Below are 27,723 nucleotides of genomic sequence, written 5' to 3'. Positions count from 1 at the left end.
TGTTTGGTACTTCTTCCAGTCTACTGTCACAGAATACAATTGCTCAACTTTAAATAATTATCCATAATAAGGTTCAAGGTGATATTTCTCATTAGGAGATTCTTGTGGCCCACAGGTCTTTTACAAGGAAAGAGATATACACTACTCTAGATACAAGACCTGTTTGAGACAAGAGCAGGGCACAGACAGAAGGAAGGGAGGCATAAAACGAAAGAGGCAAAAATGACTTGGAACTGTGTGGGAAGACATGGGGAGGAGCTTGCAAAGTATAAACTTGGATGTTTCCTAGCAGTGGAGAGCCTCAGCACGGTAAACGATGCCAAAAGTAAATGAAGAGGACGAATGCACCGTCGCATTAACAGAACATTTGGCGGATATTCTTTAAAGTTCAGTCTTCTGGAACATCTGCGAGACGCCAGCAGCTCAGGAACTGACGCTGGGATCAACTCTTCGGGTGCACTGGAGCTGGACTCGGTGTGGCATGCGTGGATCAAATATTCCTGCATAGTCCAAATACACTCGTTTGATCTAAAAGAAAGAAAGCGAACTTATTTCGTAAGATGATCTGCTTATTGTTTTTGTTCCACTGTGGTGCCGGCGTGTTGTCGTCTTCAGCCCGTAAGTACATTTATAGCGCTCTCTCTCTAGATGTGTGCTACATGTGTTCTTACGTACCTTCTTCATCGAATGAGGTTTGTTTCGGAATTTGACGCGTTCAGTATTGAATTAAAATTAGTAAACAGAATAGATATAAAGTTAAAACTCCAAAACAGTGTAAATGAAGTTATTTACAGCGATAATAAAACAAAATCCTCTAAGTGAAGTTTTTAGTAGGCTATCCAGCATCTGCAAAACACAATATTTTATGTATAGGTCAAGAACATGCCAGGGTTTTTGTAATGTAATGTTTATTGGATTAGTAATTATTATTATTATTATTTTCAGCAATGGTTTTAATTTTTATCTAAAGAAAACAAGAATATATTTTAAAAACTTAATAATCCTGACAGGCATGATGGTTTAGATAGATCTTCTCTATGATGCAATTTATTATTTTATAGTTTTCATGTCACATTAAAACTAAATATTGCTATTATATAGCTATTAACATGTTGGTTACCCTGGAATTTAATCTGGTGGACAAGTTTTCCCAACATTGATCACTTTTCTTTACTTGTTTACAGTCTCCAGAAAATTACACTACATTTGGGCTGAGTTCATTTTTAGCTCAAAAGTTGGAAACATGTTCATACTAGAAGTTTTTTTTTTTTTTTTTTGCTTTGCATTTGTAATGTATTTTTAATAAATGAAATAGATCCGGACGCCATTGATCTGTATGCAAAGTTTTAAGAAAACAGCATTCAATGTTTTATTTACGTAGCAATGCTGTTGTTGTAAATTGCCTGGATTAACAAATTGAACAACTGATGATATTTGTATCGGCGCAACATATTGCACTAGATTGAAAAAGTCTGCTAGAGGTTAAAATTTCAAAAGGTCAGAGCATAATTCATTTAACACGTGGAGGGTTCAGCCTTATGAACCACAACAAAACCCTGACATCATGCTTCTTATGCTTATTTTTGTAACGCTTATGTGACTGAATGAAAAAGTTCACCTCAAATCAACACTTATCGCAGAGACGATGGATTCTGTTCATAGTGTTGGTGAAATATAGGTGTTTGTGAAAGTTTAATTTACTTTTAATGAATTGCAGAGAACAATGTAACAGGATCAAAGGGCATAATTGCGTTGTAAATAACAAAGGGCTAAATTATTAATAGCTATTGGGAAATACATTTACAATGCAAGCTTTTAGCACATTCCCCTTACGTGACATTCGCAGGTGTTGGTGGAGGGGAAGATTGAGACTAATTACATCTAATTACGTATTGCCTCATTCACAGCCTCAGTGCCAGGCAGGGGATTAAGAAAGTGAAGTGCAATACAGCCACTGACAGACTACACTTCCCTCTCCTCTAGATAACATTAAACGCAAAAGCATCAGGCTGTCTTTTTCTGGGCCTCAGTGAAATATAAACAGAGTTAAAAGGAAAAAAAATGTGTAGACAGAAGTAACTCTTTAAAAGATCATTGGGGTTTAACAACACGGCCAGGAATGTCCAAAGGGTGGTCCCGCTGTTCACCGTCTCAGCGGTAAGATGTGCATCCAGGCTTTACTGAGTTTCTCTCGGCATTGTATTAGTGATGACAGGACTACAGGCTTACCTCATGAGCCCTTCTGATCTGAAACCAAATATCTTACTGCTCATTTCCTACTCAGACACCTACGGTAAATACTTGTAATTGCTCCTGTCATTAAATGGTTTGAAGTGAAATGTTTTCGAGTCAGATTTTTTTTTTTTATCCACTTAAATCAAAACAGCACCTTGTAAAGACTTGTTAAAAAGTAATACAAGTCCGTATCGTGATTCTGTTTCATTAATGCTGTAAGATAAAATTACTGATTTGTATCATTCCCTTTTGTTACGGAGAGAAATGTCACCCTTTCTGCTCGGTCTGAGTGCGAGTTGAATATGTAATCTCTCTTTTAAGGTTAGTCTATCTATCCATCTTGATGTAATTACATGTAATCACACAGCAGTTCCTTCATCACCTCTATTACTCAATTGTGCTGTACTGACACATTTTTTGAGGGATTCCGCGTTGTCACATTACAAGGGTGATAATGAACTCCAAAAGGGTTTACAAAATTATAATTGTATGTGAGTACCTGTTATAGTAATTATCTGTCATTGTTAGATGTCAAATTTAAGAAACACTCAAAGAAATGGAACACTAAACCATATGTATATTTAAAGTTTGACCCTGACAAACAAAATTGTTTACACTTTTCTATTTTTTTCACACATTAATAAAACAAACTAAAACCAATATTTAATTAGCATATATTTATTTTAATGTCTATTTATTTATTTGACGTGCATTCTAAATAATTAAACCAAATGTGTATGTAAATGCTGACCCTGTAAACAATATTTTTTACACTGTGCTAGTTTTACTTATTTTTTCTCATATAACAAAATAACCTCAAACTAATATTTATGTGCATACATATATTTAATGTTCATTTATTTATTTTGTTTGCATTCTGTGGTCAAGTAATTTGTAATTAACACTAAAATGTGTGTATTTAAACACTGACCCTGTAAACAATATTTTTAACACTCTAGTTTTATATATTTTTTTCTCACATAACAAATTAACTTCAAACCAATGTTTCATTTGAATATATTTAAATGTTCATTTATTTATTTTACCTGCATTCTGTGGTCAAATATTTTTTTTAATGAACACTAAACAATAGGTGTATTTAAATGCTGACCCTTGCAAGTAATATTTTTCACACATTTTCTCACAAAATAATCTCAAACCATTATTTCTGAGGCATATATTTATTTAATATTCATAAATTTATTTTATGTGCATTTATTTAGTCATTTAGTGTAGCCGTCTAATAAGGGGGATAATGTACAGTCAGACAGACCATCTGACTGTATGTATTCCCTTTCATAGTAAATGGATATTATCTCCTTTTGTGATCATCTTGCGTATCCCACATTGCTCTGATTTAGGCTGTCACTATAAACTTTTTTGATGTGTTAGTCATGAGGTCGGTCTGTCTCCTCCTTTAACGTCACATAATGTGAGCTCACCCATAACCAGACAACCCGTAATAACCGTGCTGCCTCTTTCCAGCTCTAACCTGCTATATCTCGCCCTCCCTCAGAGGTGGCTACAATCTACCCTCAAGACTCAGCCCTTCCCATCGGCTCAAGCCTGACAGCCACATGCTCAGTGAATCCAGACCACGGCGTTCACGCAGGCTCTCTCTACTGGACGTTGAACGGAAAGCGTCTTCCCAGCAGCACCTACAGCATTCTGAGCCCCACCGTGCTCAGCGTCACCCTCCCACGGCTCTCCGGGTCCCGCCAGCGCTCTGGAGACAACCTCGTGTGCCATAACAGCGGGGGTCATGTGCTGGCCGGCTCCTGCATCTATGTTGGCAGTGAGTCCGTCTACCATATTGTTCGTATTTACTCTAGGCTCCTGTACCGAGTGTGTTTAATTGGCGAATGTGCACGCAGTCCAACTTAAATACAATTTAATGGATTTTGTGGGCAAACCTGGAGCCTTGGGGAATATGGGCAGACGTGGAAGTATTAGACAGTCTTTATGATTTGACCCCCTGCCACTGAGCCACAGTTGTTGCAGTATTTAATGTTTTCTGCCTGTCCGCCAATGAACTTGAGCGTTGTTTAAGCCCCTTAAGATAGCTATCTGTTCCACTGTTATGCTTTTAGCACCTGTGTGGTCCATTATAGGCGCTTTCCTCGACTGACGCGTATGACAGAACAAATGTACCACATTTGTCAAGTTACACGGAATGGTGGCAGTATGGAAAATTACAAACACAGACACACACACAAGAGCGAGACAAAGTCAAGGAAGCGAGTGTCTGTCTGGTCATTTGGAAAAAAGATTGAAAGCCAGAAATGGAGAGACGTGGTCACGATAAGCGTGTGTGTAAAGTGCTGTGTTGACTCAAGCTCTCTATGTTTCTGAGGTCTCCTCTGTAAGGTTTGGTTCATATAATCACAGTCTTACACTTAGACGCAGTGTCTTTTGTTCTCATCTGAATGGAATCTTGGCTCCATTCCTGAACTTAAATGAGGATGACAGCTGAAGACACTCATCCATTATTGAAAATATTTAAAGTCAACACAAAGTTAAAATTGACCCTATTTACTTTCTTAATACACGTTCCTCGTCTTATTGTGAATGATTCATCTGTACACATTATTCCAAAAATGGTAGCATTCATAGTCTTTTAGCAAAACTTAATGGTTCTTTTGTTTTGAAATTACTTGAAACAAACTATATTAAAAAATATAGTATAAACAGTAATATTGTGAAATATTGTTACAAAAAAAACAACTTTTTAATGTATTTTAAAATGTATTCAGATCACATGATCATTCAGAAGTAATTAATTTCAAAACGTTGATTTGGTTCTAAAGAAACATTTTATATTATTTGAAAAAAATGAATTTGTAAAAAAAACTGTGGAAATTGTTTCTGTCATTTTGAATGAGTTTAATGTATTCTTGCTTATATTTTTATATTATTTGTTATTATTATTAGCATTATAATTATTTTTATTATTATTATTACTTATAGAATTACTTATAATTACTTATAATTATATAATATAAAATATAGAATATATAATTTTAGTCTAATGCATCTCTCTCTCTCTCTCTCTCTCTCTCTTAAAATAAAATTCAAATATATATTTTCAGTTTAATAAATTATCTTCCTTTTATTTTTGTAATTTTTATTTTTTTGTAATTCGTACACTTTCATGTTGACTTCAAACCAAGCAACTATTTTCGACAGATTGTCTGTACTAACTCAGCATTTACAGCATGTACCTGTAATGAGGTGTTTTAAGAGGCATGAGTCACTTTGCACTAACTCACTTTGACAGCTAAGTGAAAACTTATTGTCCTTGTCTGTTTTTTAGTGCCTCCTGAGAAACCTGTGAATCTTACCTGCTGGTCCAGGAACACTAAAGACCTCACCTGTAGATGGGCCCCTGGGGGCCAGGGGGAAACCTTCATCAAGACAAAATACACACTCAAATATAAGCTCAGGTCAGTGCCACAGGTCATTCACACTCATGTGAGTGCCTCTTCCCAAATTCACGCCTTATCTTGTTTGTATATGTCATGTTCTTACATGCCCATTCACTGGAGGACAGTGGAAGGATGTTTAAGGATGTCTCAAACCAACCATCTGTGCTAATCCCTCCTGATGGGCAGATGCCATACACTTTTATTCACACAGGGAAAATCCTATAAAATAATTTACTTCTAAATATTTAAGATTAGTCTACATATGTTTTTGTGTTTCAGTATTGTCTTTCACATTTTATTTGTTATTTTTATATTTCTTTATATATATTTTTTAATTAATAATTGGCTTTCATGCCCAGTGAGCAGATATAATGCAAATTCCACACAGCAATTTTCACATCCCCATTCCCAAACCAGGAGCAATAAGTTTTAATTAAGGAATCATTCCCACATTTGAGACTATATGGCTTATACATTGGCTCTATAATTTAAACGCCTCCATATAGGGAACCTGCAGGCGTATCACTACAAACGTATTGTGTCCAGTTATCAGTACGTATCAGAAAATAAACCTTGTTCGCGCACCTGTAGGTGGTACGGACGAGAAAAGGAGTGTGAGGACTATAGCACGGGAGAACCATATACATGCTACATCCCCCGCGACCTCGCCCTCTTCACGCCCTACGAGATATGGGTGGAGGCCTCCAACCAACTCGGAACCGCAACATCTGACGTCATCTACTTGGATATCTTAGACGTGGGTGAGTGTGCTTGACCTTTGACCCCTTTTTAGGGACAAGCCCCAGGTGTTCTCCTCATGGAGGACCATGTGCAACGGGAGAGCGCCACTCCTTGTAAAAATTGGGTGGAGGCGTGACAAATTGCAGCGATCCGTCACAGCGTCATCAGTATCCCTTTGCCTCATACAGTGTCTACACACCTTCTCACACATACCTGCAAAGCTTTGCAGCCCCCTCCTTTACGGACAAGTGGAATTTTTATGAAGTTTTCCGCTAATCCCAGTACCGTGACCTGCCTGGGGCTACTGTTTAGCAATGTGACTGGAATAGGGTGAAGTCTGTTTTGTTGAATCCTTAAGATCTTATGTGCTTTGAGTGCAGGCCAAGCTTGCCCATAATCTCTTCAAACAGACATTTTAAACAACAAACATCTTCATAAAAATGGAATTAGTATTGTTAGGACTTAAGTCGGGGGGCATTTTGTCTTGGCAAGACATTACAAAGTATTTGAAATTAAATTAAAATAGCCTGAACACAAACAGAAGCCCCCCATCCTCAAAAAGGAGATGAGAAAGGTTATAAACTTTTACATCCTGTGAGTGTAAATCAGTGTAACTGCACCTGAAGGGGGAGGCAGGGTGATTTTGAATGGAAAAAGCATAAGAGGAAGGTGGGTGCTCCTCGAAACATGCCATAGTTATGACACAGACACCACACCTAGTGCCTCCACCTCCTTGGCAACAGAGACAATACTCATCTATGTTGCCAGTTATTTAAACAACAGCTTTAATATCCAAGCAGACCTTAATTACTTGGAATTTTAAGCACTATCAATGCTATATCATTTTATAGCAGCCTGAACAAAATGCAAGCGAAGCGGAAAAAAACAGAACAGTTAGTCAGCTAGAATATAGGGAAGCAGCATATATTTCATCTCAGTTGAATCACAAGATCAAAAGTCTCTAGTCTCGGCTTGCAGACCGCACAAAGTTCGTTCACTGATCAGCTGGTGCATATTGCACACAAAAAATGGCAAAAGCATGTGATTGGCTAGTTTTATTAAAACTTACCAGAGTAAGTTAGCCACACAGGTTTTTTTTTCATAATAACAAACTTGAGACAATACCCCATTTTTTTGTGATAAAGTAATCACAAGACAAAATTTGCAAGGTTAATGGCCTCACTAATTTGTAGCGAATTAAATAGATATCCATGAGACCAGAAATATTAAAGTAATCAGTAATTATATTCTGTGTTTCCTGTACTTATTTGTGGAGACTGACTTGACATTATTTGAACCATTTTTTTTTCATACAGAGCTGAAATTCATTAACAAGATGCAGAAGTTTATTAGATAGATAGATAGATAGATTCAATTATTCATGAGATTGTACAATGCATTATAAGGTACATTACAAGGCATAATTAATGCATTAAAACTACATTATACATAAAGGCTTAAAGTTAAGTGTTACAGAAATATGTCATAATATTTCATAATTAATAAATTAACATTTGCGGAATAGGTTGGAAAAATCTAAATGTCTTTGTTTGAATTTCAGATAAATAAATACCTTTCCCAGTAATTCCAATTCAAACTCCAGTTCAGGAATCAGGGCTTGACATGAATTTTAGAGCTGTATGAAATAAAGTGGTTCAAATAGTAAGATGCAGAATTTGAATTGTAATTTGAATGTAAAGAAGTAATGAAACTGAATACAAATTAAAAAGGTTTTCAGTAATGGATGAATGGATGGATGAGATGATAGATAATTCATAATATTTAATAAATTAACATTTGTGGATTAGGGTGGAAGAAAACTTAATTTTCTAGAACCCCGTGTCGAATTGCAGTTCAGTAAACTCCTTTTCCGTGTCATTCCGATTCAAATTCCAGTTGAAGATTTCAAGAATAAGTTACAATGAGGTCTTTTGTTGCAGCGTCTCCAACCTTATCACATGTTGTTTGTGTCGTTTCCTCTCAGTGACGACAGACCCACCGGCTGATGTGACCGTGAGCCGAGTGGGCGACCTGGAGGACCAGCTGACTGTGCGCTGGGGGACACCGCCTGCACTAAAAGACTTCCTCTTTCAGGCCAAATACCAGATCAGATACAGACTGGAGGAAAGCAGTGACTGGAAGGTACGGTAGCACCTTCGATCAGTGAGCACACGCCATTATCCTGATTACTATTACCATCTTCCCACTTCCACACCCACTTGTTTTTGTAATGCAAACTGTGTATGCATGCGAGTTAGTGTCAGTTTCTCGATTTTAAAGCATTTGCAGAGTGGCGCGATGATTAATTAGATTGGTTCAAAAGATAACAGCCATGTTTCAGTAGAATTTGGGGTGTTTGTATTACTTGTCCAAAACGTCATTTCCAGCTGTAGCAGAACAGCACATGGTTTCCAGTCCTCTGGCCACGGAAGAGTGCGGCTAAACTTTAGGGCTTCAAATAAACTTAAGCTTTCGCTGTCCCCATTTCGCTCATATGGATCCAATCAGTTGGCAGGTTTCCTTCTGAAGCTGGGCAGAGTTGGGTTACATAATTTTATCCCCCCCTTACCCATCATTGTGCTGTCAGATGCACAGTCCTACATAGTTAACAAAGTCAAAATATGACAGTGACCATCAAAAGCACATCACACAAGACGACCTATTGTTTTCAAAATGCGTTTAGAGAGCTGTATTATCACCCGGGCCATTCTCAACCCCACAGATTGCTTACACAGCCTGTGCGAAGGGAAATAATTACCCAGCATGCCTGTTACACCCTGATGATGTTAACATTCTGCCACTCATCACGTTCCAATAGTAATGATGGTCCTCAAATTACGGAGCCATGCATATTAACCGTGTTTGTAGTTTTTGAAATGTGAGTCTGGAAATGGACTGTGGACGGGAAAGGGACTGATTCAGGGGTACAGGGATTGTAAATAATTACAGGGGGCCCAGGCCGTTTCAACATTCCTGTATTCGAATCCCATATACCTCTACTTTAATGCACAGGTAGGAGGAAGCACTGAGGCTGGCATGGCACTGTCTGCATGACGTTGATGCTGTCTGCGTCCGTGCAATTTCTCAATCTGTAATAAGCAATAGATAACAGATTTTCTCTCAGGGTAGTGTCGGTGCTCGTCGTGCATATGTAGAGCCAGAAGGCAGGCCAATTATTTATGTGTGTTTCCCTGTTATTTACCTCCTGTCTTTGTCTCTGATATATGTTGTATATCCCCTAGGAGTACAAAAGGGGTAAATTTCTTTGTTCAACTTCTTTGTAGATGAGCTTGTGTGAACTTGCTTAAGGATTTTGAAAGTGAATGGGTTTTTTTTTCTTCTTATAGAGAACATTAAATATGCCCGGTAGGGTAACAGTGTGTGTGTTATGTGGTCTCTGTAGGTGTTTGATGTAACAGACTGTTTTGGGTGTCTTTCTCTGCAGGTGGGGGATGATGTTGGGAACCAGACTTCCTGCAGGCTCGCAGGGTTGCGGCCAGGCACGGTGTATTTTGTGCAGGTGCGCTGTAATCCGGTTGGGATTCTGGGATCTAGGAAAGCAGGCATTTGGAGTGACTGGAGTCACCCAACTGCAGCCTCAACACCACACAGTGGTAAGAGAAATATAATTTAAGAGATTCTTGCAAAAGAAGGTACATAGCGGAAACAGTTTTTTGGAAGTTTACTATGCTAATGCCATGTTTTTTTTTTTTACAATGGTAAATATCAAAGTACAAAGATATCGCTTTGTTTCTTTTTGTAAGGTTTCATAACTAGTTTACACTTAAAAACTACTATTTCTGAATTTTGAACTCTAAAAATAACACATCCCAAATTAGCTTTTTGTTGATTGGTATAAAACCAGATCCATGTTCAAAGCCATTGTAAAATGCAGATAAATGTAAATGCACACAAATTTTTTTTGTAATTTGAAGGTTTTAATTAATTAACTAAATTTAACAATTAAGATAAAGTGCTACAAATTAATTTTATAAAAGCATTAACCCACATTTTTAACATGGCTAAGTTGTTTAGACACTTTGGCTTTGTGAAATCAATGTTAATATAATAAAAATGACAATTTTAGCAAAAAAAACCCGTACTCTGTTACTATCGTAACCTCAGTTCCCTGAGACATGGGAACGAGTACTGCGTCGTAAGACGCTTGTATGGGAAAAACTCATATATAATATGGACCGTCCAAGAGAAGGAGGGACTTGAGCAATGTTGGTCAAGTGAACCCCTAAGACTGCTTAACTAGCCGGAGGTGGCGAGCTAAGCAGAAAGGACTCAAGGCGGGGACGTCCATGTTGTAAAACCTTATAAATGTGGACGGCGAGGACCAGCCGGCCGCCTCACAAATTTCCGAAATGGACACCCCGCTGGACCATGCCCAGGAAGAGGCGATACCTCTGGTGGAATGGGCTCTGACTCCAATGGGGCACTGCAAACCCAAGGAGGAGTATGCTAGGGTGATAGCATCCACTAACCACCTGGAAATTCTTTGCTTCGTAACAGGGCAACCTATAGCGTGGTTACTGAAGCTGACAAAAAGCTGTTCCGACCTCGGCTTTGAAATATACCCTGAGGGCCCTGATGGGGCAGAGCAGGGACAATTCCTGGTCATCCGTCGAAGGTGCCAGCGCAGAAAGCATTATGGCCTGGGCTCTGAATGAAGTGGATAGCACCTTAGGTACATAACCCAGCCTTGGTTTCAGGACGACTTTGGAGTCGTTAGGCCCGAATTCCAGGCAAGCAGGGTTGACAAAAAGGGCCTGTAGGTCTCCTACTCGCTTAACCGACGCCAGTGCTAACAGCAGGGCGGTTTTAAATGAGAGTGATCTCAGGCTCACGGATTGTGATGGTTCAAATGGGGGACCTCTCAAGGCCCTTAGCACGGTTGGTAAGTCCCAAGGTGGAACTGTACGAGGGCGTGGGGGGTTCATTCTCCTGGCACCTCGTATAAACTGGACCACCGCACTATTCCTGCCCACCGATCGGCCAGCAATAGGGGCATGAAAAGCGTAAATCTTGATGGTGGCTGGGGTCCGCTGTTTATTCAGTATCTCCTGCAGAAACGAAAGAACCACCGATATCTCGGAGGTAACCGGATCTAAGTCGCGGTCTTGACACCAAGCCGAGAAAATAGACCATTTCAGAGCATAGAGGCGTCTGGTAGACGGGGCTCTAGCTTATGCCATAGTGTTTAAGACACGCTCTGAGAGGACAATAGATTCCCGTTGTGCGGCCACACATGCAGGGCCCATAACTCGGGCCGTGGATGCCACTGCATGCCGTTCGCTTGAGAGAGGAGATCCCGTCTCAAGGGAATGGGCCACGGGGCTGCTTCGAGCAGCTGGAATAACTCCGACACCAATGGCTGGTTCCTCCAAAGGGAGGCTATTAGAAGAAGCCTGTGCCATTGTTCCCTGACTCGTCTGAGTACCTGTAGTAGCAGAGCGATTGGAGGGAACGCATAGAGCGGAAGGCTGGGCCACTCGTGGGCCAGGGCATCTGTGCTCTTCGTGAAATAGATTGGGCAATGAGAGTTGTCTTCAGAGGCTAAGAGGTCTACTCAAGCTCTGCCAAAGACCTCCCAGATCTTCTGAACCGTGAGCGGGTGGAGCGTCCATTCCTCGGGGGGGAAATTGTTCCTCGACAACATGTCTGCTCCTTGGTTCATTTTGCCCGGCACATGCATCGCCTTCAGTGAGATTTGAGATTGGTCTGAGCCCAAACAAGACGGTATTTCACCAGCGTGCAGAGGCGCTTCGAGACGAGGCCGCCCTGATGATTTATGTATGACACCACGGACTTGCTGTCTGAGCGTACTAGCATGTGGTGTCCCCTTATGTCCGGCAGGAAGAATTGAAGCGTGGTGGTCTTCAAGTGAATTGGAGTGAATAACCTCGTTTTATCGTAGCCATTACCCACTCCTGCCAGGCCTCGGCCCGTGTGGCGAGAGGTTGAATAGGCTCTAAAGACTGGCTCCTCATCCGTTCTGGGTCTGGCGCTCCGAGAGGAGGACGGCGGCAAGAAGGCGGGGTCAGACATCGAGCCCGAAAATTCCTCCGCATCCGAAGCCGCTGAGGAAAGGCTGTCCATCTCGTCGTCGCTCCCACCGAACGAGATCATGTCACTCACAGCCGCAGAGGGACGCTGATCGGGTTGGGTGAAGAAGACCGGCGAATCCTCTCTCTAGCTTGCAAGTCTCCGGCCGCTCAAGTCCTCTGCCCCGCTGTTTCTTCCTCCACAGGTCCCTGAAAAGAAAGCTATCCACGAGCGCAGAAAGGCGAGAGTGAAACACTCGCAATGCGAGCAATCAGTCCCGCTGAGCTCAGCATCAGCATGGGATTTCCCCAAGCATGACATGCACTCAGCGTGACCGTCATCAGCGTGCAGGGGAGCCCTGCACGTCTTACAATGACGGCGCGGCATTTGAAACAACGCCGATGCTCTTTTAGTGTTCGCCGGATGGCGGCAGGGGATAGACCGGGAAAAGCAGGCAGAAGCTGCAGGGGGTCCAATCCATCTGCTGAGGCGTTTCTACGGCGAAGTCGGCATCAGCGAGGAAGAAGCTTCGTCGCTGAAGAGAAGAAATCTAGCCATAGGTTCGCTCATCGCCGCCGCCGAGCCATTGGTTCGATTTTATAGCACTGCACGAACCAATGGATGTGCAGTTTCACTGCGTGATTGAAAAGGCTTTAGTTGAAGAGAAAAAAAGGAGTTTTTCCCCATACAAGCATCTTACGACACAGTACGAGTGAAATATCGACAGGGAACCAAACTATAATGCGTTCTGCTTTTCCACTATTACAGTGTATTGGAATATCCATTCAAGCAGATTATGAATGTATAATCATTTTAAACATTTTAAACAAAATCATAGCCTAGCAGTCTTGTTGTGCAATGGGCCTCATGTGGGAAACATGAGTTTGATTCCAGCTTGCATTATATACAAATCCCTCTCCCAATTATTTCTGGTCTTATTTAATGTTTGTATTATTAGAAAGGGCAGAAAGACCAAAAGCATACTTGGAAAATAAATAAATATAACCAAGGACACTAGTTAAATGGTAGCAGCGATACTCAGATTGAGATGTTGCCTTCGCTGTCCTTCATCATATTTTCACATTTTGAATGTGTCATGCAGTCCATCCTATAATCAGATACATATTTCCAAGACGATGCTCAATCCAGCAGACACCAACTAGCAGATGCAACGCATTACTTTAGTCATACATCTCCTCATTTTGTGGCTTGCCAGAGAACCACGGGGGAGTGTTGGATATATTTTTTCAGAGGATTGTTTCTGAAGATTAACAGATTAACTCCTCTGCACATTAACTCTTCTGGAGCAGCCCACATCTGGAGCTCAGAAACCTGCTGTTTATTTAAAATGGAAAAGGATTTATTTTTATCCCAACTTGTGTTTGGTTGGCTGTGTAAACTGCGGCCTGTATCTGTGATAAGCTTGATGCGTGAACGATAGGCGCTTGTCTCCTTGGATGGACATGTGTTGATTTTTGTCTTTCACCCCGCAGAGCGGCTGCTGACAGGGTCATGTGACTCAAAGGTGGGGCAGCAGAACTCCACGTTGCGGCGGGATTTGAAGCAGTTCTTTGGCTGGGTGCGCAAACACGCCTACGGTTGCAGCGGAATGAGTATCAAACTTTATGATCAGTGGCGGGTCTGGCTCCAGAAATCTCACAAAACCCGCAACCAGGTAGGTAAGGAGCTTTTTATTCACATTCTACTTGTTTTTGAACCCAAACCCCTTAATCACCATTTAGGTGTCTGGTTTTCTTCAGCTTTAGTTTCTTCAACTGTTATGCCAGGAATATTTGCTCTCATAACACTGTAACACTGGATCCAAGCCATTGAGTTATTGGAGTTGCCCGAGTTAATTGAATTAAAGTGCTTCTGGTGTTATTGTACTGAGTTTCCTGTGTTTTGCTCGGCAACCACAGAAGTAAATAACATGAGGCGACTCATATGATTTCAGGTAACTTTTCATAAACCGTCGTAGTAAATTTAAATAAACTTGAGTAATGAAGTTCTGCACGCCGAGTATCATTCAACATATGTATTCAGTTCTGTCAGATTCCACAGTAATCTTGTTTTGGAAATGACAGGGATTGTCCTTCACTCAAGAAAATATACCCAGCTTCTTTCATGTGTCCCAACTGTTGTGGTCTGTGTTTTATATGAAAAAAACACACAACCCAAATGCTTGTCAGCATCTGGAAAGATCTGACTTCATATTGGATGATCCGCCGGTATGTCATGACAAGACCAACAAGAGATAAACCCCAAAAAAATCTGTCATAAGGGTCAATTCTTTTAATTTTCTGAATAAATAAGCTTTCCATTGATGTATGGTTTTGTTAGGATCGGACAATACTTGGCCGAGATACAACTATTTGAAAATCTGGAATCTGAGGGTGCAAAAAGTTCTTAGCAATGCATATTACTAATCAAAAATTAAGTTTTGATACATTTTTACAGTAGGAAATTTACGAAATATCTTCATGGAACATGATCTTTACTTAATATCCTAATGATTTTTGGCTAAAAGAAAAATCGATAATTTTGACCCATACAATGTATTGTTGGCTATTGCTACAAATATACCCCAGCCACTTAAGACTGGTTTTGTAGTCCAGGGTCACAAATATGCTTTTTAACTCTAATTGTTTGCCATCACTATCCGTGCCGAGACCGTGATCTCGGATTGTTTTTGAATGGCTATTTGAAGCCTTTATGTTCTGTGGGCGTTTATCTCATTACTGTAATATTGTCTGCTTTCAGGTTCTTCAAGGAGATAAATCATAGCACGTCGCTCCTGGCAGGCAGAACATTTAACAACAACAGCACACTGTGGAAGAATTCACATTTTCAGACTGCTGCTTGGCTCAGTGCAAGAAACTTAAAGTACAGCTGGACTCAAAACGGGATTTTCAATCAACAAATGTTGACGGGCATTTGGTCCCTTGGACACATATTAAATTGTGCAGTTCTAAAAATGCCTTATTATACAGGAAAACAAACTGTCTTTGATAATAGCCACGGAGATCACGTGAACTATATCCTCGCAACTCGCTATCTGTGGAGACAAGTTCTTGATCGTGTCGGGGGGGAATTAATTAAATTTGCACATTTACTGATGACTATGCACGAGCCATGCTTAGCCGACGTGACACATGGTCTATATGTGGACCCGTGACGTTTTCAGATCTTGCTAACTTTAGCCGACCTGTATTTTAAAGAGGTTCCTCATGGACAAATGGAAAACGTCTGAACGTTTTTTCAGCCAGCATTTTGTGTAACTTCAAGACAACTGGAATAATGTTAAGACCATCCAGTTTTACCAAAGGTACCTTTCATGAATGTTTGAGTGACTACAGCAGTTTACCTAAAAATCTGACAGGTATACCTCACAGAACATCTTGCCACTTTTTAGTCTCCTGTTTTTTTTAAGTATGCAATGCTGAACATATCAATACATAGAAATAAGCCTCTCACTTAATAAGTCCCGCTGCAGTTGATTCCGGATCAACACTACGACAAAGTTAATATGTTGGAACCTCAGAGTGGACTCAGAAAATGGACTTTTAATGAATGGAGAGGAAGATTTGGCCAACTAACGTTGTTTCTCATGTTTATATGTGTTTTGCAGTTACAAAACTGTAACTGTGTTTGTAGCATTGAACTGTTTGAAAATAATTTTATGTATTGAGACATTTTACTGCTTTTATTTTTGTACTGAATTGTATCAGCATATTTAAAATTTAAAGTTATGTTTTGACTCTTAAGTTATGTGTAGGTAGATTATATTATTATTGACTGAATTGTTAAACCCTAATATTGTTCATAAAATCCTTTAAGATAAAACCTATGAATTTAGTTATTTTTGAACAAAAACTAAAAAAACGGTATCTGAATCTTTTTGCCTTGTAAAAATATATTTGCATTTCTAAAGCAAGATAAATCGACTTGTTTTCAGAGAATATACTTCAGAATTTCAGTTTTTGTTTTTATATATTTTGTTGTATGTGCTTAAACAAGTAAAAAAAACGATTCTGATTAGGATTTATTTTTTATTTTTTTTACAGCATTTAGGTATATTTTCTGAAAACAAGTCCATTTTCAAGTCCATTGCTGTTTTTTCACAGTTATTTATCTTTAATTACTTATGAAAACAAGAAAACTACTGATTTTGTACTTATTTTTCAATTGTATTTTCTGACGTTTTAGGAAGTGCAGTACAAGAAAACAATTACAAACAGATACAGAAATAGCAAAAAAAAAAAAAAAAAAACACAATTGCACAAAGCAGAAGTGTTTTGCCAGAGCATGATCCTCTACAGGGGAAAAGATTAATGTGTGTACGAGCAGTTGTCTGGTTAAATTAGTGCTCTTACACTGGCCTCTTCCACGGTCAGTATTTCACTTTTCCCTAAGTGACACCCACAAAGAGAAAAAAAAATAAAAAGCTTCAGGCCACTGGGTTTAGAGTCCTTAACATTTTAGCTCTGTGATTTCAAAACACGTGACTTAAAATAAAATACAGCCTATGCTCTTCTAAGGGTTGTGAGCCCAGTGACCCTTACTGTAACTGTAATCCCTGTACTGCTTATTGTTTCACGAATACGTGTTTGTAAAGAGTCCTCAGGCACTTTCATGCTACAGAGATCAATTATAATCTCGATATCAAGTTGCAGAATAACATTCCCTGCTTTTATTTAATGCTCTTAAGGTATCCATGTTGTTAATGTACCAGCTATATGAAAACCAGGTGACGGATATGTTTGGATGCAAATTTATATTGCTTTATTTTTTTCAACTCCAGAGTAACTTGACCTGCGCCTCCTTATAGTCCTCTCTGGCTGTATGCCAGAGGTCATCTGTAGTGTTACCTGCTTCTACACGAGGCCTCCAGTCCAGAGATAGAGCAGGTTAATGTTTAATGTCTTCTCACTGGTCAGGAATGACGTCTCAGCTTTCACAAGACACACTTTCTTAGCATGCTAATTACATTTTGTACAGTATTCAGTCAGTTTGAGGTGCCAAAGAGAAACAGATTGTTTTAAAGCAATGCATTGTTTGTTTAAAGTAGCTTCAGACTGTTAAATCAGAGTAATTAATGTTACAGAGAAACTTGATATGGAACATCATACTATGCCACAGAAAGGAGAGCAGCTTTCCAGAGGTTTCATTTGTTTTGAGTACTGGTTGAAGGTGGCCTTGGGAACAGTGAGATTGAAATATAATATAAAATATATATTTATAGAGGGATTTATAGAGTAGCCTTTTAGCTAAACACTTAAGAACTGATTATAATGGGAATATATATATATATATATGTATATTATATTCCATTTCATTTCCATTACTTTTTTTAATTGTTGATATTATTATTAAAAAATGTAATTTTACTAGGAGCATGGGGGAATATTCTGTACTTCATTCCATTAACTTGTAATATGAAATATTTTCACCCCATTCATTCTTAAATACATTAATCCATTCTTTAACACATATAATAATTCATATTTTGAAGGGCTCCTGCACTCCTAGAAAGATCAGAAACTTTCAAAAGTGCGATTTCCAGGCCTAGTAAATTTTTGAAATTTAATTTTTAAATAAAAATGTATTTATAAAATAAATAACATTACAAAAGGCCATTGGGGAAAAACGATTTTATATACTTTTCTATAGCTATAAGGTACTTTATAAATATGAATGTGATTTGAGGCAACTATTAATATATAATCTTAATGCTCTTAAAGAATAAAGTGGTCCTACAATATTATTCATTTCAAATAGTTGTCTATTTCACATTATGTAATTAGTTCATTAGCTGCCGTTTACAGACAAGTTGCCAAGGTGTAACTGTAGTTGTCCTTTGTAGTCGTTGATGGATGTTTGGAAATCTGTAATGCGTAAAGATATTGAGATGGATGTTCTTGTAGCCTGGACAAGGATAAGGTTTCTTGCGCTTGTAAGAGTCATTCATAATTCAGGCCGCAGTTGTATCTCTCCAGTGTGTCTAAACTGAAACTTCAACCTTTCCTGGATGATCTTGAGCACTCTTGCTGCTGATTTTGCTGTCAGCTCTTTAAGCTCGCCAGAAAATATACGTAGCATGGGGGAAGTGGTGAGGCGGCGCCCCATCATTGCTGGCAGGGAAAGAGGTGAGTTTGTGACCGCTCATTTCAGTGGATTCATTTGTACAAATGATTGTGTCGAAAGAATTATTCAGCAAAGTGAGGAGATCTGACGATTTATTTGAGCACAGGGCTCTGTAAGTAGTTCAAACACACACTGCATGCTCCTATTGGGCTCTTGAGACTGGATTGGCAGTTTGATGAAAGAAACTGTCAGTTAGGTCTTTTATTGCAACACCTGCTTGTATCATTCTGAGAACGTCTTTTGTCTGTTCTTTTCTTGTTTTGGCCAAAGCTTTGAAAAGATTGTATGACTTTTAACTATGTAGCAAAATTCATACGATTTCAAATGAAAGTTTACAGCCAAGGTTCTCCTGGATTTTAGAAATGTGCACAGCATGTGTGACCTCTTATGTCTCATATGAATCACATTCCATAGTTTTATTCTAGATTTAATAAAAAGGAAATGAGTTAGCAGCAGATGTATACCTTATATTGACTAAGAAAACTAATCAGCCTAAGCAGACCCTTGTTATTTTAGTATTATTTATACTATTATAGTTTTATTCATATTTAGAATTTTCATTTATTTATATATATTTACATTTATATTTTTGGTATTCATTTTAAATTTTTAGTCATTTTGTTCTGTGCTTTTGTCATTTTTATTCGTTTATTATTATTTAATGAATGTATTTGCATTTCAGTTTTAGTTTTTCTTATGCTTGAGCTTCAACTTGAAAGTTATTTCAATTAGTTGCCACATTTCAAATTTTTGTTTGGTGTAAGATTTTATCTCATATTCATATTTTATTTAATTTAAGGTGTAGGCTATTTCAATGTAGCGGTGGGCGATATGAGCTAAAATTCATATCAAGATATTTTCCACTGTCCAGACGATATCAATATCGCGATATGAGGAAAAAAAAAATTGGTATCACATTTTAGTAGACCTTAGTTAAATTACGGGCAAAATATGTATTTTAACCTTATATAACTAGAAAAAAAAAACACGATTTCAAGATCTATAAAAATGGTCTGACTTTAGATGTGTGAAATTATGCTACATAAGACACCTGCGCAAAAGAAATACAGCAAATGTACTGAAAGAACATGCAAATTCACTCTCGGACAGCAGATGGCGCTTATGGCCTCAATTTAGCGCTCCTTTAAATAAAGCTGCTCTGCGCGGCGCTTATGAACACGGAGGGAAGAGAAAAAGAAAATGCCTAAAGTTTTCAGATAATCGTTCATATTAATTTTTTTTAAGTAACATAAATGTTTTAGTTAATGCTAATAACCATAATTAGCCTACAGTATAATACTTTCATTTTTATTATTATTACTTTGTGTGTGTGCGCGCGTTTATTTACTTTCATTTGAGTTTTAATTTTAATTTTATATTTATTTTCAGTTAGTAATTTGATGCTTCAACCTTTATAATTTAGTTTTTCATCTCATTTATATTTTATAATGTTATTTCAATTAACAAAATTGCTTTTAATTATTCTAATTTTAGTACAGTGACTGCAAGGTGACATATTCGGCTCACTTAGTTTTATCAAGGCAACACAAGTTAACTCGTGGGAATGACTTCTTATGTTGAGGGAATGACATATATTTCTCTTGGTTACAAGTTTAATGCTAAACAAACCAACATCATTTCAGTAATAAATACTAACAGGCTCCTCACTCTGTGTTTTTGTTTATGGCCGCAGGGCCCGGGCCGGGGCGTTATGCTCTTCCACCCACTATCGGTTATATCAACCATGACTACACCAAACCCAGCAGCCCGGCCTATTCCTTCCACAGCCGCATGAGCAGCAACAGTGAGTGACACCACATGAAATCAAACACTTCTCACACTGACAGATGACATGATCCACTCAACTAATGCTGGGTTTAATCATCTGAGAATGCTTTTAACACGCATGCTCATGGATATATATCAACATGGCACTCAAATGAACTGATAATTTCATAGATTAATTGGTGTCTATTATGCAGTACTGAAATATTAGGTGGATTTACACACACACACACACACACTCAAATACGTATACGCCTAATTAGTGACATGTAATGCCTGCTTCCTCATGGAAGGAACTGAGAACACCCAGTCTGATCAAAGTATTCATACAAAAATCCTTGCACATCTGGACTTTATACCACACACAACAGCATGCAATATAATGATTAATGTTATTTCACTGGCATATTAAGCTAATAAAATCCACATGCTTGATTTTAATCCATATGTTTGATTTTAATTCACTTTAAATAGCATTTCTCTAGCTCAAACAGTAGAGCACGATACGACTGCAGGGAATGCATGAAAATATTCTACACTCTCAGAAAAAATTATATAAAACCTGACACTGAGACGGTACCCTTTCAAAAAGATACACTTTTGTACCTTAATTACCCCCAAAGGGTGCATATTAATACCTTAAAGATGAATCCCTTAAATTACATATTATTACCTGATATTAGTACCTAAATGGTACCTTTTACCACCCCAGTGACAGCTTTTCTACCAGTTTTGTTTTTCTTTTCTGAGAGTGATGTTGCTTTGCATACAAGTGTCTGCCAAATGCAATTCAATAAACTCTTGTGTGTTTTCTCATAATGTTGCTTTTGAATAGTGGTGTCTGTAGATTCCAGTCCAGGACCACAATATCATGTAGATGCCAAAATGACACGCTTTGGCAGAGACGGTACCCCATCGTACTCCATGCTGGCCAGAAAGAAGAAGACAGGTGGGTTTTCATCTGATCTGATGCTAGTTTTCACCTTTTTATTACACAGATCTGATGTGTATGAAGTCAACATGCAATGGCACACAAAACACATTACTCCTGTAATGTTACATATTCATGAATAAAACAGGATAGTCAACAGAATGCAACCGTCAGGTTCCATAAGTAAAAATCTCATTCATTTTCTCCACGGGGGAATTGATTTTGACTTTTTAAAGTCATACCTATGAACTACAAGGTTGTTCATTTATGTTATATGCTTTTGTTGAAGCCAGCAGACTGCTGAGAAGCTGCATTTCCCATGATTTCTCAAGGAAATTTGAAACAAGCAAATTGCATAAAAACAACTTTACTGCCCACCCGCTCCCATGAAGCACTGCAAATGATAGAGTCCCTCTCTCTACACTCTCAAACTACTTCTTTATATATATATATATATATATATATATATATAATCAACATCTTCATTCAACATAGTTTTATATTTATCCATTGCTTTTATTTAAATTTTGTCTTTCGCTATACTGCATCATGGGATTGTAGTTCTTTCCCTCAGTAAAACCGTTAATACACAGACTTGTCTTTTTGTCAGATATTCAAATATGTTTGTAATGTTGAGGTTGCTGAAAAAAAATGGGCACTGTCTCACTCTATAAGAAAAAAAACACCTGGGTTGTGCTTAAATTTTATCCATCTGGGATTGGTTGTATATATATTGAAAATGGGCATTGCCAGAATGTAAGGGTTCACTGAGAGAAATTGGTAATGTCATCTGAAAAAACAGTTTAGTTTTTCTTTTTGGAATAACATGCACATGCACTTTTTGGATGAATTATGCATAGTACGAATGGTAATGTGTATTCAGAAAGTAAATAGCATCATTTAATGTCATATTCACTTTAACTTTTAAGAGGCGATGCATAATCATCTGAAGAAGTTGCTGATTCTCTGTTTTTGATCAGCTGGTACATTCCAGACTCCTGGACCCGGAGCCTACAGTCCTGAGAAAGCTCCACCTTTGAACCTTCACCACAGACCTCCTTCTTACACCATGGCCTTCCGCACACGCTACCGCATTGTGGATCCTGTACCGGCCCCCAACCGCTACACCTTACCCAACCTCTTCGGCTCTCACGTTCCCCACAAACCCGCCAGCGCCAGCTTCACCATGTCAGCTCGCAGGAAAGCAGGTGGACCATCGGAAGACCTGTCCATGACCCCAGGACCCGGCCGATACAACAGCACAGAGCCGAGCGTTTACCTGAACAGACAGCCTTCTTTCTCCCTGCAAAGCCGTTGTAATATTCCCACCGATGCCACTTGGAAGCCTGGCCCAGGCACGCACAGCCCAGAAAAGGTGACGGCACACCTGCATCGTGCACCGTCTTTCTCCATGGGTGTTCGTCACTCGGAGTTTGTAACACCACTGATTGTTGACGTATTAGACTGAAGGGTTTGATGCACTGCTTTGTGGGTAAATCTATAAAAAGGATTTGGCTGTATGTCAAAAACAAATTATGTTAAGGGAAAAATTAAGTTTTAGGATGAGTCACAATCTTCATTACCTGACATCTGGTTTTGTGTAAAGAGATGTTGAATATTTTTCACTTTCATTTACATCAGTTATTTTTTAAAGGCTTAGTTCACCCATAAAATAAAAAGTTGAATCTTTCATTTTTGTGTAAATTTTTTCTTTGTAGTTTATAATCATTGTTAACAAAAATCAAAACTAAAAAAGTTATTTTGTTAATCTAAATAAAGCTGAAAGAAATATAATAAAATATAAATATCCGATGAAAAACCTTAGCCTCAACAAGCTTGAATTAAATTTAGAAATGCTGCCTTGGCAACTAACGTAAACAAAATATATTGCAATTAATATAACTTTTTTTTTTTAAGTTAAATTACTAAAATTACAAAATTTAAAACTAAATTTAAGCTGAATAGAACTATTACAAAATATGAAAACTAATAAAAATAAAAATATAACAATTCATATTAATACAATTAAATAGAAATAATAGACAAAATCTTAACAAACATAAACAAAAATTTGAAATATTGAATTTCTAACTGAACTTAATACCTTAACTAAAATACTAAATTAGAAAGAAATAAACTAAAGCTATTAAAAATATATAAAAAACAAAAAATAATACAAAATGATAAGTACATAAATGTACTAAAATCTAAACTAAAATGAAAATGAAAATTAAAGCAAATTCAATTAATTAAATACTATAATAGTCTATAAAAACAAAAAACACAGTTTATAATATAATAAGAAACACCAGCATACCTCTTTTAAAATATTTTTTATTAAACATTTCGGTACAGCTTTGTTACTTTGTTACATTATTATTATTATTTTGTGCTGCTTGAAAATGTGTGATTTTTATTGTTTCACAAATCGGTTAAAATCAGTTCGTAAAGATTAGATTAAAACATTTTTAACAGGCTTTGTGATTACATGCAAGTGGAGCCATGCTGGGTGATTATTATTTTTTGAATGAACAAGATTCTGCACATTGAGCTTGTATATTGGTTGTCATTGCCTTTATAAACAGAGTTATCCTTTAATTCTAACATATTTGGTTAATGTAGTGTAATGCAATGATTCACCACATCAGTTGATGGGTATAGTGGCACTTATTGGTTCACTCCAATCACTGATCTGTCCATCATCCAGGAAGTCCTTTGCAGATATTTGGATGTAGTAAGTCCTTCCTGCCACCAGACCACTCAAAATCATTTTATTAGACTCATAAGGGCCCAGCTAGAAAACAAAGAATATTAAAGTATTAAAAGACCACCATATGTCCTTCCTGTAGCATGAGGTGACTTTTCAAATACTGCATTCTGTTTGGTGTCTTTTGTTTCAGTACTTTACAGCAAGGAATGTAGTTGCTTTTAATACTGTTGAACATGGTTTACACAGGAAACTCACTGTTCTAGCCATCTCAGGTTTGCCCCAGTGGAATTTCACTGCATATTTAAGGAGAAATTTGGCAGGATCCGGCCAAGTGGGTGGTGGACCCCAATGCACAGACATTTTCCTGCCTGGCATTACCATCGCGCTCACATTCACCGGAGGATCAGGTTTCACTACAGACCAACCAAGGACAAGAATTTAAACACTCAATATGAGCTCATGGCATATGCATCAAGATGTAAACATTGATAAAACCTTTAAAATACTGCAAAAACAGCTGTTTCATCAAACAGTTTTCTGACATAGACCAGCCAAAGCTTAAACTGATATTTTTGGAGGTAAATACTTATTTCTATTTAGAACGTCAGAATTTTTCATATTCATATGATTAGGTTTAAAAAAAAAAAAAATACAAACCAGTGGAATGAATGAAATGAAGAGGAAAATCTCACCTATCTGCTCAAAAATAATTGGCCATATGCGTGTTGTGCTGCCCAGAGCATTAATAGCTGTAATGTTGATGAGAGTTGGTTCACTTGAAAAGATCTCCAGTTCCTCTATCGCACATTGTCTGTCTTGTTCTCCCCATTTCTGGCATTGACGGACACTTGACAGCGTGTCTGAAAAGCTCCTAAATTCAAATTGAGAAGAATATTCTGAACAATTATACTTTATTTTTAAAATCATCAAAAATAAGGTGACTTATACAATTAGAACAATTTACAACAGGGGAACAATTTAAAGTACAGCTCAATATTCAAAATAAAGAAATATTTAAATACATAATCTCTATCATCACTTTTAAAGGAACACTTTGATTCAAGATTTCTGTCTCACAATGCACATTATAACCCAAACCCATTTATTAAAAACTGTCTGATTCATGAACAAATCATTCTTTTGAATTGTATCTTTTCAGTGAATCAATTTGGGTCACAAAACCAGTCTTAATGATTCACTCATGAATCAGACGCTATCGCAGATTCTTCAGAAGACTTGAAATATAGAGCACAAGACATATGGACTACTTACTGATATTTTATGGTGCTTTCACATACTTTTTAAAGCATCAAACTATTATACAATACGTAGCATTAAAAGCATGTAGCAATTCAAACTTGTTTTAACAAAGCATTTAATATACTGTATAATCTTAAAAATAAAGGTTACAAAAAGAACCATTTTTTTCTTAGTGTGAAAAACATTTTACCAGTACCTTTTTTTCCACTATAAAGAACATTTTGTGCAATGGAAACTTGGATGCAATTACAGGTTCTTCATTGAATCATTAATGCCATTAAAGATCCTATATTTTTAAGAGTGTAAGATACCTGTATGTAGCAATATAATGTGTTGGAAGGATTGGGTCTGGAGTCAGCGTCCAAGAGCATATTGCCCTTTTAGGGTAACTTGGAGACCAACAATACACATCCGGAAGAGAAGGGGGATCTGAATAGAGCAAACATTACACAGGATGAAATTCAATTTCAGTTAAAACTCTCTGTCTCATAGGAAAATAGTGAGACATTTTACCAGACTGACATGTACAGCAATAAAGGAAAATATGCATAAACCTACATCCCAGGTGTAGAGATACTGTTTGTATCAGATCTCCATTCAGTTGGTGGCAGGTGTAGATGCCTTGGTCCTTCAAACTGCTGTTCTGTATGGAGAGAACAGGGCTTGAGACAAGCACTGAACTGTTGAATCTCCACTCCACCCCTTTTTCTTCTCCGTCAGAGCATGGTATCTTCACAGATGAACCCACTGCTACAAACAGGTCTATTGAGGGAGGTGAGGAGGAAAAGAGACAGGCTTGGACAGATCCAACACACTGTGTGTGTGTGTGTATGTAGGAGTTTGTGTGTGTGTAGAGGTGTCTGTGCATGAGAGAGTAAGTGTCGGTTTTCTGAACAAATAAAGCTTACCTCGAGTCTCTGGCAGTAAGGTTGTCGTGTCTTGGCTAAAAACTCCACTTGTTATGGCTAGTGCTCCAAAAACAAATATCAAGCACATTTTTGGTGTTTTATGGTGACAAGAACGTAAAGTTGGTGCTTTTATAATAGAAGAAACTAAGTGTGTAGTCACACACAGATTTAGAGGGTCAAGCTGTTCTGTTGTGGAATTTTGTTAATCATTAGTTGGTAAATCTATTTGCAAAAGTAGGCAGGCTACTGTTGGGCACCAGTGTGAAAATAAATACATGAAATTTAAAAAAAAATGCATGTATACGTGTATAAGGGTCAATGACACATTAGGACATACAAGAAAATGCAACTAAAACACTTTTAGTGTTTAACAATTTAATTTTAAATCATGTGCAAATTCTAATTATTTCATGAATAATATAGATCTCAACAAAAAAGGAGTAGATTCAAAAACTAAATTAGGCCTTATGTAAAAATGAAGTCAAAAAGCATGAGTTCAATAACCCTCTGTATTATACATGATGAAACGAAATTAAAGGAAATTAAAAATTTACTTACAGGTGAGTTTGTTTCTTTATCGGGACAGCTTTGAAGAAATTTAGCATTACAGTACTTTCTCACCAATGGATGCAGTGAATGGGTGCCGTCAGAATGAGAGTCCAGTCAGCTGATAAAAATGTGACAATAATCCACAAAGTAATGCATAACACTTCTTCCAGTGAAAACATCCATTCCCTGTTGTCTTCTCACATCAAAATTCACAAACATATTTACTTAGAACTGTTAACAGTTAACAGTGCTTGAACTGTTCATATTTCTCTCCTGAGTCAGACTTTTTCACTGGAGAAAGCAATATTATTGATAGGAGAAGGACCGGTTTAAAGTAAAAATAAAATAAAAAAGGTCTTGATGCTGGATTTATTTTTTAGAAACACAGCATTTTGCTTCACAAGATGTTAATTGATAGACTGGAGTTACCTGTGGATTATTACGATGGTTTTATGTTTGGACAAGATTCTGATGGCACCCATTCACTGCAGAGGATCCATTGGGATGTAATGCTACATTTCTCCAAATCTATTAAGATGAAGAAACAAACTCACAAAAAAAAACACGTTTTGAGCAAATGTTAATTTTTGGGTGTAGTATTCCTTTAAAATAATGTTTACTATACTACTACCTGAGTCAGTGCATACAAATAACCACTGATAAAGGGTTATGAAATATTAAAATCACAGTTTCCTCAAACTATAGATACTACAAACAATTAATGCATCAACACATCATTAGTTTGCAAAACAGAACCAGGACACACTTGTGGTTTATAAAACAGATCAAATCTAAGAAGGTATTCTGAAATCAGTGCAGAATCCCAAGAGTTTGGTCACCCAAGTGACAACAGCACCCAGCCGTCCAGTCACTGGATTCATACCTCAAGGTGCATCCTCGTGTTATATAGTGCCTTATAATTCATCAAATATATTATCTAGCCTATCAATTATAATTTAAACTGAGAAAAAAACTCTCACAGTT

The 27,723-nt window shown here is 37.7% G+C and overlaps 3 protein-coding genes across 4 annotated transcripts; 2 read left to right on the top strand and 1 right to left on the bottom strand.

Annotated features, from left to right (window-relative positions):
* The first annotated feature begins 244 nt into the window (after nucleotides 1-244).
* Nucleotides 245-16,470, top strand: LOC306881497 (cytokine receptor-like factor 1). 2 transcript variants are annotated; one of them, XM_079435637.1, is made up of 8 exons: nucleotides 245-618; nucleotides 3,752-4,030; nucleotides 5,549-5,678; nucleotides 6,252-6,421; nucleotides 8,386-8,543; nucleotides 9,847-10,015; nucleotides 13,946-14,127; nucleotides 15,213-16,470. In XM_079435637.1, the coding sequence occupies exons 1-8, from the start codon at nucleotides 561-563 to the stop codon at nucleotides 15,234-15,236; spliced, it is 1,170 nt and encodes a 389-aa protein (XP_079291763.1). In that variant the 5' UTR covers nucleotides 245-560; the 3' UTR covers nucleotides 15,237-16,470. The 2 variants fall into 2 exon arrangements, with proteins under 2 accessions (XP_079291763.1, XP_079291764.1); XM_079435638.1 differs by having other exon boundaries at nucleotides 248-618; nucleotides 13,946-14,131; nucleotides 15,213-16,297.
* Nucleotides 16,471-18,549: 2,079 nt separating this feature from the next.
* On the top strand, nucleotides 18,550-22,790 carry LOC306881522 (protein CIMAP1D-like; the record flags this gene model as incomplete). The annotated part of the gene is made up of 4 exons (XM_079435671.1): nucleotides 18,550-18,598; nucleotides 20,290-20,400; nucleotides 21,217-21,330; nucleotides 22,293-22,790. The coding sequence occupies 4 exons, from the start codon at nucleotides 18,550-18,552 to the stop codon at nucleotides 22,778-22,780; spliced, it is 762 nt and encodes a 253-aa protein (XP_079291797.1). The 3' UTR covers nucleotides 22,781-22,790.
* An 839-nt stretch (nucleotides 22,791-23,629) lies between these two features.
* Nucleotides 23,630-26,366, bottom strand: LOC306881223 (interleukin-27 subunit beta-like). Its single transcript, XM_079435207.1, has 6 exons — nucleotides 26,191-26,366; nucleotides 25,841-26,044; nucleotides 25,594-25,711; nucleotides 24,715-24,893; nucleotides 24,278-24,435; nucleotides 23,630-24,106 (listed from the first exon to the last, which is right to left on the bottom strand). Exons 1-6 carry the CDS (start codon nucleotides 26,276-26,278, stop codon nucleotides 23,957-23,959), a joined length of 897 nt encoding a protein of 298 aa, XP_079291333.1. The 5' UTR covers nucleotides 26,279-26,366; the 3' UTR covers nucleotides 23,630-23,956.
* Between the last annotated feature and the right edge of the window lie 1,357 nt (nucleotides 26,367-27,723).

This window comes from Barbus barbus (assembly GCF_936440315.1).
Source record: "Barbus barbus genome assembly, chromosome: 15".
Classification (NCBI taxonomy): domain Eukaryota; kingdom Metazoa; phylum Chordata; class Actinopteri; order Cypriniformes; family Cyprinidae; genus Barbus; species Barbus barbus.
The sequence above is the reverse complement of the archived record's forward strand: the minus strand, read 5'-3'. Positions and strand labels throughout refer to the sequence as shown.